Source organism: Manis pentadactyla, chromosome 15 (genome assembly GCF_030020395.1).
Source record: "Manis pentadactyla isolate mManPen7 chromosome 15, mManPen7.hap1, whole genome shotgun sequence".
Lineage (NCBI taxonomy): Eukaryota > Metazoa > Chordata > Mammalia > Pholidota > Manidae > Manis > Manis pentadactyla.
The window spans coordinates 62,405,199-62,424,059 of NC_080033.1; the positions used below are offsets into that span (position 1 = coordinate 62,405,199).

The 18,861-nt window shown below is 38.3% G+C and overlaps 1 protein-coding gene across 3 annotated transcripts in view; it reads left to right on the forward strand.

Annotated features, from left to right (window-relative positions):
• The window catches only part of CNTNAP4 (contactin associated protein family member 4), a 258,054-nt gene that overhangs the window by 145,435 nt on the left and 93,758 nt on the right, over positions 1–18,861 (forward strand). For all 3 annotated transcript variants that reach the window (XM_036909317.2, XM_057492932.1, XM_036909318.2), the window contains 4 exons: positions 812–1,070; positions 8,070–8,219; positions 12,755–12,926; positions 18,148–18,254. In XM_036909317.2, coding sequence (XP_036765212.2) covers positions 812–1,070; positions 8,070–8,219; positions 12,755–12,926; positions 18,148–18,254 — 688 coding nt within the window. The remainder of the gene's footprint in view (positions 1–811; positions 1,071–8,069; positions 8,220–12,754; positions 12,927–18,147; positions 18,255–18,861) is intronic.

Below are 18,861 nucleotides of genomic sequence, written 5' to 3' on the forward strand. Positions count from 1 at the left end.
TTATATATTACTGGTGGAAATATGCAGTATTTTAACCTTTTCTTTTTGGAAAAGAAGCTAGGAATATTTATTTAAACATATAGGTACATACAGTTTTGTATTTAGAACCCTCTTCTGTGGAATTCAAAATACCAGTGCACATAGAAGGATGCAAAGTTACTTATCACAGCATTGCTGGGAGAGGCAATATCTGTAAATAAAATGAATGCACATTATCAAGAAAACAATCGAAAAAAAATTGGAACATTCATGTAATAGAATGTTATGCCATCAATAAAAAGAAGGAATTCGACTTACGCCAGATACCTCCAAAAGATCTCCATAAGGCATTTTTTAGTGATAAAATCATGATACAGTCAACAGCATAAAATATAACTCCCACTTTTGTAAAACAATGCCTAGTGTGTACATATATATATCCATAAACACTTAAGTATTGTGTGTATGTGCATGTAACTGAAACTGTATGTATATAATTCAGTGGGAACAGAAAAATATGAAAAAGTATGGAAGAAAAACAGTAGCTCATTAATTTTGGTTATGTTATGGGATGGATTTCCAACGATAGAAGAATGAAAAGGATTTCACTCTGAACTCAGGGAAAGATTTGCCTGACCGTAATATCACCAGATCTGAAGAACCATCCCGAGAGATGTCAAGGATTCCAATTTTCATGTTGATAGCAATTTGTCGTCATTGTTTTGACTGAGGATAATTTGAAATTGATCAAAAGCCTCTGTAAATATTTCACTTACTACTGCTAACGTGATGTGAGTCATTCTTAAAGATCTTTCTTTCACTTTACCCTCAGGGAAATGTGTCATTTTCCTGTTCACAGTCACAATCTGTGCCTGTGACTTTTCTCAGCCCCAGGAGTTACTTAGCGCTGCCAGCCTCTTCTGGCGAGGACGAGGTTTCTTCTACTTTTCAATTTCGAACCTGGAATAAGGCAGGCCTTCTGCTGTTCAGTGAACTTCAGCTGGCTTCGGGTCTCCTCCTCTTTCTTAAAGACGGAAAACTTAAGCTGACTCTCTACCAGCCGGGAAAGTTGCCCAGTGACATCACAGCAGGTAATACGTGTATTCCCACAGGCAAAGCTTGTGGATTCGAAAGATTTCATTATCTCTCTGTCCCTTCTCCATAAAATTTTATGCATAACCCCCAAATTAATATATGCTTAATAAATGAATATTTTAGTTAATAAGATTATCAGTACTCTTCCTTAGAGGAAGTTGATTCCAATTTCCTTTTAAATAGCGCTCCAACATTAGCAGTTCTTATTAACCAACATGATAGTTATAGGGGAATAGAAATTTCCTTCCATGTCTCTCTTGCTTACTCCAGATAAACGAACATACCCCAAGGAAATGTGTTTTTGGGAAAAATCTGAAAGACTTTTAAATGGGCCCAGAAGTTCACTGAGTGACTTCAGCAGAAAACTAGGCTTTAACACAGCTATTAGTCTTGTCTGGGGGGGAAGGGAGACATCTCTCTTGCACCTGTAGCTCTGTATTAGCGTGCACTTTCAAACCTGAATACTGAGTCAAAGTAACTTCACTGGCTGCGGTATTCTGCCCAGAGTCGGATATATTTGGGGATGATGCAAAGATACAAAGTTCCTCATTTGGGCACCAAATAGAATTTTCTCCACTTCTAGGCAACACAATATCATTTTAATGATTACAAGTAATATAATTAAGGAGACATACGTGAATGTCTGGAAAATTGGTGTCTAATTTAGGTCAGTGCTTTGGGTGACAGATATTTTTGTCTCTTCAGTAAAATTATATAGTCCTTGACAAGGAATCTCCATCACATTTTCATATATATGGAATAACACCCAAGCCAAGCAACTGGAGGTCACATTGGGGTAAATTGGTACATCAATTTAATAGATGATCTTTAAAAACAATTTAAAGATGCCATTGTACTACTCCTCTATATTAACTATGACCAAAATTAATGAAATTTGGGAGAGGTAATTCAGCAAAGTTCAATTGGAAACTAAATACAAGAAAAACAGGTATATAAATGGATACACAAATACCTAGTCTTTATATATATTTTTTGTTGTTCCTTTATCACTGCAGTTTAAATGAGGGAGCTGGTAATTCAATATTAATTATAATTTTTAAGAGGTTTTAGGCCGTGACATTTTAATGTAAGGCTCAAAATGTGGTAGATTTGGAGGCTTGACAAAAGGAAATAAATTAATCAGTGTCATATTAATAATTAATAGACTCCCTGAAATGAAGGCCTAAAAATGTAAGCTTGTCATTAATATGTAGTTTATTGTGATTTATTTGACATCCTCAGAAGTGGTTATATTCCTAGCCTAATTTTCAGCATAAAGAAACTGCTTCAATACAGTGTTACTGCAGTGAGCCCTATGAAGCTAGTTCATTTCTGAACACTTCCCAGGCACATATATTTAATAAATTACTAGGTGTACCTCTATATAGAATACCTTGAATGATTTCAAAATCTCTAAATTAATGTTTAAATCCATGTACAGTATAATCCATTATGATGTCATATGGTTTAGCATGACTTTCTTTAGTGAACAATGAGTCTAAGCTAAATATGAATATCAATATAGGAAAATTGTTATACTTCAGATAACACAAGTAGACCTTTACTTACCAACTCTCCCATCCCCATTTTTCCAGTTTCTTTAAAAGTATTAATTTTTGCTAGTTTCAGTGAAGTATGTGCATTTTTGCATTTGAAAACAAACTAAGTAGTAGTTGGATGGGTAGTCTGTTTATTCTGTCATGGGGATATGTTCATGTGTACAGTGCTTGATAATTACATCAGTTGTCAAGATGGATTTTAATGATTCTTTAAAGAGAATCAAGTACTTACGGATGGATTAGTACCAAATTAATGTTGAAGATTTCCATTTTATGAGGATGACTCAACTTTTATTAGCTCCTGCAAATATACATTACTAATCTTAACACCTTTTAAAAACACAAAGTTTTATATCTTTTGTGATGGAATAAAAACTAAATTGTGGTGAGAAAGAACTGAACTGTGAAAATGTTTGAATTATCAGGCTAAATTTTTAATATGATGGACAGTTTTTCAAATTGTCACTTGGAATTCTTTGAAAATATTATGTCTGCCTATGTCACTTTTGAAATATTAAAGATATTATTCTAAATCTTAAAAAATGTTAGCAGTACTACAAATCACTCATGACACAAGATATTTTCAGTCTTTGACACTTTTATAGACGTCAAAGTAAAAATCACTCAGATGGCATCAGGAACCCAACAAACAATAGTTATATTTTCCTATTGTCTTTATTGTCAAATTTAAGATTTCTACTCTGATTTTAGCATTTCTGCTGCTACTTTTGTTGAAAGGTGAAAATCAGGCCTGTACCTGAACTTCTTGCTCTCACAGGCAGGGTATGGCAGATGCAGGATTACAGAATATGAGATGTTCCTGCCTTTTTCATTCATTAGGCATGCATGATTCTGTGGCCCTGGCAATGGAGCAACCCTCTCGATCTGCCTCACCCAGGAGAAGCCTCTTTTTATTCCCCCTTCCTCCCTTCACTGTTGGAATTTTCCTAACGTTCAGGTTGTAAGCCTGTCTCTCCTTGAAACTCCCACTTTCCCCTAAAATGACTGACACCAGTGACCTCCATATATTCATCTTGGCAATAGCTATCCAGTGGCCTGGTTCTTTAATTCTGGTCCATGTATGTAGTTGACGGATATAGTAATTTATGGCATTCTTTCTGAGCATTGAAAAAATATCTGGAAACAAACACAGTCCTTCAGCTGCTCCTTGAGCAGTAGCCGATGTATAATTGCTTTCTCCGTCTTTGCAAAGAATCTTATTTTTTCTTTACGCATCTAACTCGTGGGTGCCTGCTATAGTCTTATGAGAGCGTGGTGGTAGCTAAGTTATCACAGTCTTTCTGTAGCAATTTAGGACTGGTACCAGAAGATTATATACAAGGTGGCAGAGAGAAACCGGGTACCTCCTTCGGTATTTTGTGTGTTTATGTGATTGGCCTGAGAGGGTGAGAAAAAGAGAGAGGGAGACAGAGACAGATTGAGTGGGAGGGAGAGAAATTAGAGGGAAGGGAAGAGAAGAGAAAAAGAGTGAGGGAGAGGGAGAGTCCTGATAAACAGTCCTATTCTGCTACCCGCACTTGCAAACACTTCCATTTATAATTCCTTCTGCCACGTGGAGTTGCCAGGGTTTCCACCCCAGGTCCATGGTGACGTGCCTGTAATCAAGAAGTTGGGTTTGGCGTGGCTTATTGCAACAGGAACACACACGCTGGGGAGCCACGGTGGGGTCTTAATACAAAGGTGTTAGGGATTACTTATTACAGGATTTGGGGCTGTGCTAGCTGATTTGGGAGGAGGTTTCAAGGAAGAGGAAAATTGCCCCTGGATTCAGTGCTGCTAGGAAGTGAGGGTAATTATGTGACTAGATATCTTTGTAAATCACATCTAGAAGGATAGAGCAATGAAATTAGGTTTAAGTTGTAATTGGCAAATGATTTTTAGAAAAACCAGGTGTGATTCATGTTCTCTCCAGAGAGGAAGTTTGGTGTTTTGTGACTTGCACAGTGGCCTTGCTTTTGTCTGTGCTCAGACAAGATGATGAAGCCGCCTTGATGCTGTTGATCCCGATTCCCTGTAGCCACAGGGTGACCTTGTCTGTTGCTGGTGTGCCGGGAGACTGTCTGTGGTCAGCAGGAGACCACCAGGGCCTGGCCTCGCGTGCCGACTTCTCACCCCACCCAGGCCTCATGGAGAGCACCCGGCCTCTTTCCAGCTCTTTCTCAAAATTAGTTTTAACATGGACAAAAATATAACAGGGACCACCTGATGCACAGACAGAGAAGCGTGTCGGTTTTAGAATCAGCTCCCCAGATGGATATGACCTTGGGTGATAGGATTGGCCTGCCTGAACCTCATTTTCTTTATATCTAAAATGAGAATAATAATAGCAGTGTGGGGGATTAAGTAACACCACTCATGTAACATACACAGGACCTGTTATAAATGATAGTTCAGTAAAACTGTCATCATTATTATGCCAACAATGTGCCTCTTCTTCCCCCCAGACTCAAAAGTTCTGAGTGGTGAGCAGTACACGAGAATTAGCAGTTAGCTACCTAATGTCACAAACACAAAAAAAATACAAATCTGTGGTTCCTCCTTCTCCCTCCCTTCTTTCACAGTGGTGTGACCTTTGAAAGGGGCTCACTTCTCATCAGACCTAAAAGTGGGGAGGAGTTGTATACTGCAAAAAAAAAGATCTGATTTAAAAATTCTCTTTTATGTTGTGTAGACTTAGGTGAAGTGAATTATGTGGGTCTTTCATTATTTGTGTAATGAATCCCATCGATGGGTCACAAGTCTCTCATCATTGGCAATCAGTGTCTAGCTAGTATAAGTGAGGCTCACAATACTTCCTGAAGGTTCCCCTGTAAATGCAGACAACTTCATAACCTTCTGGTTGCTGAAGTGAGTGCATTTCACTATGTCAAGTTACAGAGTGGGCTATCCAGGCAGACTTTCATGCTTAATCTAAATTGGCCTCTGTAGTGATGGAAGAAACTGCAGCAATAAGATCTTCCTGCAACATCTAAGGCCAGTGGGCTGTATGTTATATATCTTCTTCATGTAACTTTTTAGTAATTAATTTTTATTGGATTTTCTAGAAGCATCCGTCTGCAATAGATGGGACAAGAAAATGTCCGTCACCACAGTTAGTTTGAGAAGCTCTGTCCTTGACACTGGAAAGCCTAAAATAAAATAACACATGTAATGTTATGTTTATAGGCACATCCTGACTTTGAGGAAGTGTGGTTGGGGGAGAGTGGGAAGGGTCTGTGGGTGACTCAAAGCTCAGTACCAGGATTTTCACCCTAAATGTTTCACCTAAAACACTCTTAAAGGAAGCACTGGATGACAAATGTGGGACATTTGATTTATTTTAGTCCAATTTCATACCTACAGGGACTATGTAAGTCTATTCAGTTGTCTGTTTCAGAATTCACTCCTAGAAAATGTGTCTCAAGTATCTAACCTACAATTCTTCATTTTTCACTCTTCAGGCCTTTCTCATTCGCTTTCACAAACCAAACCAGGGTTGGGTCTTTGAAGATCTTTTCTGCTTCATGGATGTAGTGTAAAAATGAGCTTCGGTGTCCAGGATAGAATTCGTATTATACAAATAAGTCCAGGGCAGAAAGCTTAATCGCCTAAGGGAACTTCTACGCTTTTTCTGTCTGAAAGTTTATGGCCAACAATAGCTGGGTGAATAAAGGAATCATATATAATGTCAGGAAAAAGGCACATGACCTTTGGGTTTAATAGAGTACTTATATTTTTGTTTACTAATTTGGTCTACGAAGTCATACAGAGTTGAGTATTCAATGGACCTAAACCTTACTGGTGAGTCCACAATACTCACCAGTTATATATCTTCTTCATGTAACTTTTTAGTAATTAATTTTTATTGGATTTTCTAGAAGCATCCGTCTGCAATAGATGGGACAAGAAAATGTCCGTCACCACAGTTAGTTTGGTTGCTTTGGTTCCACTTGTCTGCTGAATATGCAGCCACAGAGCCCTTTAGACTTAATTCCCTTTAAAAAGGAAAGGCTATCATCTCACAGATTCATGATACCAGACTACCTTAGGAGGGACTAGAGGTTGTTTTTTAGAGGTGATAACAAAACTTTGATTTTTGATGATATATAAACTTGGAAAATACAAACATGAATAAAAAAACCCCACAAGTTTCCCATATGCGAAAAAGACGGTTTATATGTAGGGACATTTCCTGGCAGTTCTTTTGCACATTTATACAAAAATTAGGAACACAATTAGAATTATATATACTAGAATTGTTAGTATATATGGAACCAATTCCCATTATTCACAGTAGTTATGTTCTATAAAGTTACTGTGAACACTGAATTAGTAAATACTGAACCATTGCCCCTACGGGAAGCACCGGGTTAGGTTCCTGAGAACCTCTGGTCACAATATTTTTGTCCACTAATCAATACATAACTTTGTTTTATGTGTGATTCTGTTTAAAGACACCTTATTTAGTATTTACTGTTAACTGATTATCATTGAACGCTCTGCCAACAGTACTGTAACTCATGCCGAATGAAGCTTATCTATCACGTGTATTTTCTCCATGAGACACACGAAAACCTTCTTGCACTTCGGAACATGGGACAGTACTTCATCACTCTGCTTGCAGGCCTTTTCAGTGCCAAAATCACCAACAAAAAGCACAAAAATATGAAAAACACATTTACGTATGACAGCTGAAACAGGAAACATCTGCTTGTTTGACCTTAGCTGGAAACATGTGACTTGGTTAACTCAAATTTTTCTCCATGCATTTCAGTAAATTGCTTCAAAAGTGCCCTGAGTATTGATTTGGGGGTTACAAATAAATTATGGCCAATAGGTGAATTTGAAAATATGCAGTCTGCAAATTACAGAGATCAACTGTGTAAACGTGGTCTTACACACTGCTTTATTTTTTAACTTTGCATTATTTGGGTAAACTTTCAATATTCATTATTGATAGTTTTTTCAAATAGTTTTGTAATGATTGACTTGATATACTTTGCTAAATATTCTTCTTAATGGTATAAGAGATGACTACACAAAAATGTAAAAAAGCAGATAAATCAGAACATAGAACTTTGGTAAAACAAAGAATTTTGAAAACATCTGGGCTCCTCCTAAACCCCTCCCCATAAAAGGTAAATTATATCATGGACACAGGAAATTGGTCTGTGCCAAATAATTGAAAAACTTCAGCCATTAACATTGAAGTTGGGAATTTTGTTCTCTTTACTGAGTTCCTAAGGAAGGAAAATAATCACCGTTTCCCACTGGAGGGCACTGATTTCCCACTCGCCTCCCTTTCTTTGTTTCTTTTTGTTAATAGATGTGAGTGCTGTACTTATTTGGGTGATGTGTATATTGCTGTTTCTAACCAACTGCTTATCCTGTCCACTGTTGAGAAATATCTCTGTTAACTGATTTTATCTCCTCCAGGTGTTGGATTAAGTGACGGGCAGTGGCATTCGGTCTCCTTATCTGCCAAAAGGAATCACCTGAGCATCGTGGTGGACGGTCACATGGTCTCTGCCGCTCCTTCCCTGGGGCCTGAGCAGATTTTTTCAGGTGGCACCTATTATTTTGGAGGTAAGAGAAGAGGTCAGGCTGTATGACCAATTGGACCACATTTGCAGTTACTACCCGTGTGTCATGCGGCTGATGCCATCATGTTTTAACCAATCAATACTACGGAATAATTTCTCACTTTGGTTTGAACATGGAAATGTTGAGTGGATTGAGGTGACAAACTATGACCTCAAATGTGTTTCGTTGAGGTAGATTTACTTATGTTTACAATTTCCATAATGAGAACGATTCCATAGGCCGCCCTTTTCAGTTCTTACTTTCAAACTTTGTTGTATTTTCCTAGTGTTAAATGGCCCTTACATGTCTTTTTCTGATTTTATGAGCTGATTTTATGACAGTATTTTCCTGATTGTGCCTCTTAGCTCCTCTGGAGCATCCTTATTGCTTTCCTACTGCCCAGTATAGAAGGGCAAAATTATGCCAATGGGCAAATAATCTAACTTAATTAGCCATAGAAACCTCTTCTCATTGCTAAGTAGTAATGTTCTGATACATTTGATGAAATTAGGGCAGCTGCCTTCAACACCAGGCCATCTCTCTTAGAGAACAAAAACAAATGAAGCGTTTACCTGCCCAGTGGATGTTTGATCAGACTGAAAGCTTGGAAAAGGAGCTGTTGGAAGTGGAAATGAATCTTTAGCACTGGAAAAGTAAAATAAAATGGCATTTGCCATTACAAAGGCAACGTTGTAAAGCTCTTAATAGTACGATATTTCTAATGATGACTTCAGGTGTTTCTTACTGTTATTTTGAATTTTAATGCTTAACTTCTGTCTAGAAATGACTTTTGGATTTGGTGGAAATAGTCCAGTCTTTTATATTCATCCAAAAAGAACACAGGCCATTCATTGCTCACCCTTTTTAAGAACAAACAAAAGACCCCCTACATAATCTACTACTGTGAAAGGCAGCATGGTGCCAATAATCTTAAAAGATAAAATTACTTTTTTTTGTGAGATTTGTTCTTTTTTGAACCAAGTTGTTTATAAAACCTCACGGAATGTATGATTGATTTTATGGCAATCCATAGGAATATATTCCTTTAATACATGATACAGATATATAGAACAATTTAAACCAATAACCTTCACTTCAAAGGAAAAGATTTGGAAGCACTAAACGAAATAAGAAAAAAAAGGCATATTGTTAAATGTGAAAAAAAAGACTGGATAAAACTAATTGGACAAAAGTGTAAACTTTTCAAAAAGTTGCAAAGATATGCAGAGTTCCCATATACCCTCACTCGATTTCCTCTGCTGCTCACATCTTACATCATGTATGCATTTTAAAGAATAATCTTTTTTTTTTTTAAATACACATCTACACATGCATTTCCAAGCTTAGACAGACAGTCTTACTGATCCCCAGTTGTCCTCCCAGGATCACATCCCTTCATCTCCCTAGGTGAGCACTGTCTTGCATTTGGGGGTTATTCTTTCCCTCATGCTCTTAATAATTTGATGTCTATTGCTGTGGTCCTAAGTTCCTAAACAATATAATGTGGAAGCATCCATAATAAAATTCTGAGTTCAGGACTTAAAAAAAATAACCAATCTCAGGTTTATTTAGATATCTCTGTTTACTTAATCATCTTCTCAATTGGTGACTTTCAGAACCCAAATATGTTTGGCATGAGATTCTGTGATCAATAAATACATGCCCTGCAAACTTAGGGTGCCCTAACATTTCCCTGGTTGGGAGCAAGGGTCCAAAAGAAACCAGAAGGCCTTCTGCTCCCCCTTTCTTTCCTCTTCCTAGTCTTAGGCCTTCAGGGACTGGTGGGGTGGGGCATTCTCCTGGAAGCCCACATATGGCTTTTGGGCTGGGGATTCTGGATTCTGCAAGTGGACTGGAGGGGAGGGGCTTCCAAGTGGCACATCACTTCCCCCAGGAGGTGTCCTGGGGCTGCAGGCAAAAGCATGGCTGGAGGAGGCTAGAGTAGGGTCCCCCACCATGCAGCGTGGGCATGGCACCCTGATTGCCTGAGTGGTACTGACATTGGGGTGACCAACTCTTCCCAAGTTTAGCATGAGAAATCCTGAGTCCCAGGGCAAACTGTGACAGTCGGTCAACCTAGAAAACCTTCTGTTCTGTGTTGCTGAGGGTCTCCTGTATCAGTAGGATTCACTTTATCTAGGTGGAAGATTTTCTTTGGTATCTAATTCTTCAGCCAGTTTATCTTCAAGCAAATAAATACCCCAGGTTCTGAGATACTTCCCATCAATTCTCCTTTATTTCTCTCTAAATTCAGCTGCCGTTTCCAGTTATCTCATCAGCGTACTCAGTCTAATGTGGCTGCAGCCCCCTGCAAAGGAGCAGGCTATTCCAACAGCCTGGGCTATATCTCCTTCCCGGCCAGCCTAGAGCATGGCTGTCGTGCTGGGAGATCTGGCTGCTCGGGAACCACAGTATTCCCTGTACGCCACACCAAAACAAACTTCACTGTCCATCACTTTTCACTTTTTCACCCTGTCAAACGAGTGCTTTTCCAAAAGTCAGACTGCATAGTGGTGCATTGTGCTCAGCTTTTATCATTTATAAATTATAAATTTGCAATCTGGGTTCTTCAGGTTGAGGATGGATGCATGTCTAATTTCTATCTATTCCCGTATGCAATGTTCGTGCTATTGAACAGCGCGCTGTGCGGCTCAAGCTGGAGGTACCGAACTGTGTGCAGAATCCTCACACCCCTGCTTGTGTAAATCAAACCTTATGCATCCAGTGAACTGGCTATACCACTGTGAAGTCAAAGCCGACATCTCACTTCTGGTACAGTGACATAGAGTGATAATTTATCTGTCATCCTCAGAGGTTCTTAACATGCTGACTGCCTCTAGTAATGGATCCATCCATTAATTCAGCATTAAGTATTCCCCAGAAATCTTCTTATTTTAGAACTTTCATCTCAAACAGGTTCAGTGCCAAACTTCACTCTGCTATTGCATTATATTAACTTTTGGATGCCTGTTATCATAGACTAATGAGACTAACCTAGCTTGAACCTTCCTTTGTTCTTAGAATCTCTTGCTTATTAAACACTGTAGCTGGGAATATGAAGTGCCTCATGGTACAATGATGTGCTTTCATTAAAGTTCCATGACCTTTCCTTGTGGCTATGAGTTTGCTTAATTTTGTTCCCTACAGGCATATTGCACAATTTGTTTTATTCTGAAATAGTTTGAAATGTGACAGGAAACAACACCTGGAGAAAAGGAGATTAGCAGAGCTGTTTACGTTCCTGGCATATTGTAGTTGCCCCTTATTATTGAACTATTATCCTCTCAGTTTTTATTTTAACATTCTTAATTGGTTAAGAAGTCATCTAGAAAACATATTGAGATTATGGTAACCATATCTTACACCCAGAAGAATTTTAAGCACTGAAAGTGTATGTAGTACCATGTACAATAAATTGACACTCAAAAAGTTTTCATCACCTTTTCTTGATACATTAAATTTGAAACTGCAGAGTCTCTGTCAGCTGAAGGGTAATACTTTAGTGTGCCTGATAACAGTTTTAAACATGCATCCTGGCCTTTACTTGCCACGTAAATGTATTTTGTTAGAAAAACAAGCATTAAAGGGAAATTTCCTCAGTTAAAATATTAAATTATAATGGAAATTCCCAGGTAGAAAACTAGGATTGTACAGGAATTAGGAAGTTACTGAATCATTTCTTATTCTTTGAAATTGTAGTAGTGGTTGACAGCCATAATGATAAAGAAAGATTAATGAAAAATACATAAGCATAATATATGTGTTCCTTCTCCATAAAATTATTTATTTCACTTGTAAAAACACTTAGAACATAATTAAATTCCAGGCAATAAAAGTTAATGTTATAATTCTTTATTATTTAAATAATTAGAAATAGGTTTCAGATAAATGTTTAAAAAAATCAATATAAGCATTCTTTCATGAGACAAAAAATAAACAAAATCGAACAGTGAATCATTTTTGACATTAAGCCATTATGATTTACTAAAATGCATGTATACGTGGCTCTCATATGCATTTGGAAATAAAAGTATTTAATTAAATAAATAGTTGGTAATTCTATTCCACGTCAATATAACTCCTTTTCCAAACAGCTTTAAATGCAAAGGCATGTCATTAGTTATCTTTTCTTGTCTGCAGTGCACATTTTCACCCTTTATGCTCTTCTTTTGTGTTCCAAAAGACTATATTCCTGTGTTTAAGTTATATATAATTTCATACTGCTGGCTAATGTGTTTAGGGTTCTGGAGCTAATATGTATATTTTAAAAACTTGAATCAAGTTAGTATACTTGCACATAATTACTGTAACATTTGTAATCCCCTGTGAATCCTATGGTAATAAGGGTAAATACTTTGTATGAGTTGCAATTTGCAACTTAGATCAAACTAATTATAACTCCAATGGGCGTTTCCTCCCTTTTCTAATTTTAAGAAAATAATCAAATGTCTATTTCTTGTAATTTTTTAATGAGGTATTCTGTGACACTGAATCTTGATTATGCCATATCCTGATTTACTTTGTTTTGTTTTTATCAGGTTGTCCTGACAAGAATTTTGGATCTAAATGTAAAAACCCATTCGGTGGGTTTCAGGGATGTATGAGACTCATATCTACTAGTAACAAGGAGGTCGATCTGATTTCAGTTCAGCACGGGTCTGTTGGAAACTTCAGTGACCTTCAGATAGACTCATGTGGGATCACAGACAGGTAAGGGCAGTCTTACTTCTTTATCGTGACGTTTCCATTTCCAAACATTTGGCAGCAGACTAAAAAAAAAAATATATATATATATATATATAAAATGAACATTTTTCTGTCCTCTTTCCACCATCTTCTCTTCCATGGGAAGTGAATTATATTCACATTAAAAGTAAGAAAAATACACTTTTAGTTTTATACCTCCTATTTCCAGTGATATAATTTAGATAGAAGACATGTGGCCATGTTATTTATATTTACACATGCTGCCAAATCACAAAAGATAATGTTGATGCTGCTGTAAGTTTAGATGGGTATCAAACGTATTATCTATATATCATCAAACTCAACAGATTAGGACACTCCAACAATAATATTGGTCATCAGGTACCATAGATACTGTAGGTACCTGTGTTGTCAGTTATCCAACTGGCTTTTGCTTCCATGACAGCTGAGTCGTGTTTTCAGAGGCATAGGAATCGAACTGGTTACTGTGCACCTTCAACAAGCCAAGACTACCTTCTCTGCCAGGAAATGGAAAGGAACCTCCCTTCTGGAAAAGCTTGGTGCCATAGTGTTGGTCCAGGTATAAGGATGATCTGGTAGTTTCAATAGGAATGCAAGTACAAGACAGGATAGTGCAAGATTTAGGGCTTAATTGTAAAGGACAACTTTTGAAATAATAATTATAGTTACAAATTTAAAAGTATTTTTTGACATGGGCAGCTATAACCAAATACTATCTAGCCAGTCATGCTTTACTATCAAGGCTGTTACTTTTAATTACTGAGTTCAATGGAGTGTCATGGCCATTACAGATCAAGAAAAGAATTAATGTGACAAATTTGGCCCCTACCCTATAGTAGTGCTCAATATATATATTTTGAATAACAACATAAGTTCTGAGCTTTAAAAATAATTTTTTATTTGCATGAAACATTTTATCAACATAAACATACATCTATTATATCTGATTGACCTAATTTACTCTATCAATGTCTATTGATCCTATTTTGAACTCATGAATACTGTGATATGTGTAGAAAAAAATAATTATAATCTTATCTAGCAACAGATCAAAAGGACATCATTTCCTCTACAAATATATGTTTATTTATTTAACCCAATGTGTAGATAAAATAATTCTTCCTGTAATGAAAGATAATATGTAAAGGGAGAATTTAGACAATAAACCTCAATTGGCTTGATTTGGGGATTGAATGACAGTGAGCTTCTCCATAGTTCCAGCCATACCAGTTCTGGGAACTTAATTCCTGTTTGGGGAAAGGCATGTAGCAAGGTCCCCTGGGCCAGCACACTCACAGAGGCAGGGAGCCCTCACCCACAGTGGGTGGCGGCCCTCAGGCACCAGTGGGTCATCCGCACTGTGAATGGTACTCAGGTTGACTATCTCAGACTGCAGAACGCTTTGATACAAGAGGATCCATACTTCTCTAATGTGGGTCTCTCTGAAGCTGTCATTTTACACAAGGAATCCATGTTGCCTATTTTCTGGGGGCACACACTTGTAAAATAGGGTATGGTATGATACAGCATCACTGGAGAGTGTGTGGTTTCAGTACCATACCTTAGAACACTTATCAGAAATAACAAATTATGGATGGATCTAGACTGTATGTATTTGTTTTTGAAGAAAAGCCATAGGCTAATGGTAAACCTGGCCATCTTAATAGCAAAAATCAAAGTAACTTTATATTTGCATACCATTTAAATTACCAAAAGTAGCTCTAAGCTCATTCTCTTATATTCAAAAGGAAAGACATATCCATTTATTTTGGTGTTACATGCTATACCTATTAATATAGCTCTCAAAGCATTACTAAATAGAGCTTTTTTTTTTATCTGTTTACCAGGCTGTATTCTAAGCACTAAACATGAATTAATATTTAAGTTTCTGTGTGTGAGTAAGTGTGTGTGAGGATGGTGTGAGTTGTAAGGAGCCTGGCACTGAGTGTGCATGACCTTACAAGGGATGGTGTGGATATGTGTGTGTGTGTGTGCATGTGCATATGTGTGGTTAATGTGTGAGGACTTGTGTGATCATGTGTGTAAGGATTTGTGTGGATATATAAGGTGCTTTTAGATATGTGTGTGAATTTTTGAATGTGTATGTATGTGGGAGGCTGTGTAATGACTATGTTCTAAAATTAATTTTAAATTAATTAATTAGTATGTATTTAAATCGATCTTCACAAAGCCCCTAGAATCTGTTCTTGGTAGTATTTGTTTCTTCTAAATGTGGAAGCAGATGCACAGAGAGGTAGAGTAACTGGCTCGGATGGCCAAGATCTGATGTGGGGCCTGCATCGAATCTCGGCCCCGGCTCCAGGAGCGCCCCGCCGACACCCTACCTGCCATGCTGTGCAGCCTCCCTGGATGCGCATGAGCTTTTATTGTGGTTAATGTTCAATCTATGTATAATAAACACATAATTTAATGTTTAATAAATTGCAATTAAAAACAAACAGGAACATTAAAAACATATTAATCTGACAGGAACTTGAACAATGTAGATCTTTTTTTACTGAAAGTAACTTTAAGTTGGATCAAACCTAGTATAAAGGTGTACATACATTTGTACATGTGCTCACAGCTGCACAGCCATTCACACACACTCTTTATGCACATTAACACAGTCATCACACAGGCTGTCATGCACATCCACATGCTCGTGTGCTCACTGACATCAAAGTGCCTTAGTGCACAGTCAGCTCACACACGCTCCTTACACACACATTCACACACACCCTCACTCATCAATGCATACACATGCACCCACACCATCCTTACACACTCACACATAATCATGAATCATTTGCACACTCACATGTTATATGCACACAAACATGTACTCATCTAGAAACCCATCCCCTGTCCTCTGTGGACACTCAGGGGCAGTTGTTGTTAGTCAGGAAATCTGGGAGGGGATTACTCAGGGGTGAGGGCAGTCAGTCCCTTGAGGGGGTGAGGGCAAGCTGCAGAGGGAGCTGCCATCCATGTCCCTGTGTCTTGTGGCCAAAACCCAAGTGGGACAGGGCATGGGAGACAGTTATTAGGGCATAAATATTTAGTAAGTCACTTGAACTTAATTAGGTATTAAATAATAGTATCAGATATATCTTTTGATACCAACTTTTTAAGAATATCAACTGAGTGGGGTGGCCACCATCTCCCCTGATGTCACCTACTCTCTGGAGTGCAGTAAGGCAGAAGGCGTGGTGTGTCTGTGGTCTCAGATGATACAGAGGCCCCAGCCAGAACAAAGTGGCTGCTGGGTCACAGTGCTTCCCATGGCAGCCTGGCCAGGCCCAGCATGCCTCCTGGGCCCCCAGCCTGCAGCCTCTGGGCCTCCATCAAGCTGCTCTCCTGGCCTGCTCCCACCGCCTGCTCGTGGGGCCTGGGCGTCAGGTCCATGTTGCGCCACCTTCCCTCCTGCCCTTCTTCAAGCCCCCCACCTCCCTTTCCTCTCCTCCGAGGACCCCTTCCGCCTGCCCTTGTTGCTTCTCCCTTATGTCCACGTGTGGTGCTTATCCCCTGCTGACAGCAGATTTGAAGATTGTGGTGTTACTCTGTTCCCTGCAATATTGAAGACAATGCTCACTTATTTTTTGGGGGGGAACCAAGAGGGTAGGGTGGGAGGTGAGGGGCTGGTTTTTGGTGATTGCAGTTTTGAGGAAGTATGTGCTCTTTGAATGCAGGTGCTCACCATTATCCTAGGATCCATAAGTACTAATTGTTTAATTTTCCTAAATGTGATAATGTTATACAGATATTTAACTTCAACGTCATTAATTCCAGGCAAGTTCCACATTGTGTGAAAGTATTTTGAAATTTAAATTGGAATGGACAGGAAATCAGGATGAACCAAGATCGTACGTTTCACTTCTGGTTTGGGTGTGTTGGTGTAGGCAGTTGTTCAAGCTCACAAGCAATGGCAGTAATGATGGAAATGTCTAAGGGAAAGCTTTGGAAGCTAGAGAAAATGGGTTGATGGATTGTTTTACTTTGTACTGGAAGGACTAGTGAGGAGAAAAATATAAATAAATTGTTTAGAATATTTAAGAAGAATCAGTTCTTCACTGTACAATGCACTCTGTCACAGGTTACTCACCAGTAATCAAACAGAACTACTGTATAGTGAATTTAAAGAAAATCCATGACTGTCTCTCACACTGTAATTAAAAAATATGAAAAGTCTGTTCTAACAAGAATCAAGGAAAATGGGGTCAGTATTTTCAGCAGCAGATCAAATAGAAATAGCACATGAATCACATTAATGAAAGATTCACTCTTTAGAGTTTTAGATATAGCCACTTACATCTGCCCCCTTTTAAAACATCGTTTGTAGTCCATTAAAGAATAACCTGCTCTGCCCTTTTCTGATCAGCAACTAGGACTTTTATTGATAATTAACAAAGCATATATTGTATATAATTAATATATCAAAACTGTCATATTAATGCATAAATGTATTTAAAATATGTTAATGATATATCAATATATTAATAACATATATACAATTTTAAAAGTTTTTATTTACTACTACCTAGCTTCTCAAAGATAGGAGACATTATTAAAAGGAATGTGTCACAATCTAATGTTGCAACCGAATGGCCTCAAGCCAGTAACGGCAGTGTTTGACAGATGTTGAGTATGCCTGTATTTCTCTTGAAAATGTAAAATATCCTGTGAGTTTGGTCCAGCCCCCCGAGAGCCCCTGATGCTCTGTGTGGATTTGTGTGTCTGCGCAACACACTTTCAGCATTGCCGGATGTCTGCGCCTTCCCTCCCACTTTCTTCTTCCCTTCCCTCTTCTGTAATCCTTTTAAATACTCCGTGTAGTATATCAGTATGTAGTAAATCACTGTTGTTATTCTATGTGAGCACTGACATTTCTGGCAATATATGAATCAGTGTTACATCACTGACAGAAAAGAGAGGACACTGACGTAGTAGGACATGTTGAAAATTAAGCAGTCACGACTACCTGAGAATTGGCTGATACCTGGTGAATTTATTGATCTCATGTTTAGTTCTGTGATTACAGTACCTTAACGAAAGGCCACATGACCATTAGTCATGTTACACTTGCTCTTTCTGTTACTGTTGACATTGTTCTTTTGTTCTTTCACATGACCATGTGTAAATGATCAATATTTTATGATAACTCAAAATGAAAAATAAGGACCATGTCTGCGCCTTTTTTAAGGTGTTCGCCCAACTATTGTGAACACGGCGGGGGCTGCTCCCAGTCCTGGAACACCTTTCACTGCAATTGTGCCAACACTGGTTACAGGGGAGCGACTTGCCACAACTGTAAGCCAAACACATCTGCTTGTTCTTGCCTCTGTTCTGAGTTCCTTGTTCCATTTCCCTTTTCATTGTTGTGTGTGTGTATGTCCAGGTGTGTGCAACCATGTATTGGAATGTACAGCCCTGAATTTTAGCATCCAGTTGATTTCTGCTTTATTTTTAGTCCACACCTCTTTTCATAAAGTAGTCAAGGTAACTTAGAGAAATATGTGATGTGAAACAAGATAGGAAAGAGTAGGATAGCGGGCACAGGGACAATACAGATAGAAAACGGAAGTTAGCTAAGGGTAAGTGTGAAGTACAATGTAAGTCATCCTTAAGTTCTCTTGCAACTCCGTGAATGAGGATGAGGAAGATGAGGCTATTATGGTATTAATCGTAATCATTAATTTTATTGAGTGCTTTCTAAGTGCCAGGTAGTGAGCTAGTATTTTGTATTTCCCAATTCATTTAGTTCTGGTGACCACTTAGGAGGTGGATACTATCGTTACCCCTAGTTTTCTCATGAGGTAACAGAGAGAGATGAGCCACCCTGCCCGAGGCTCCGTAAGCTGCTGAGGCCCAGTGAGGATGTGAGCGCTTGCAGTTTATGCTCCCGAGCAACCAATGC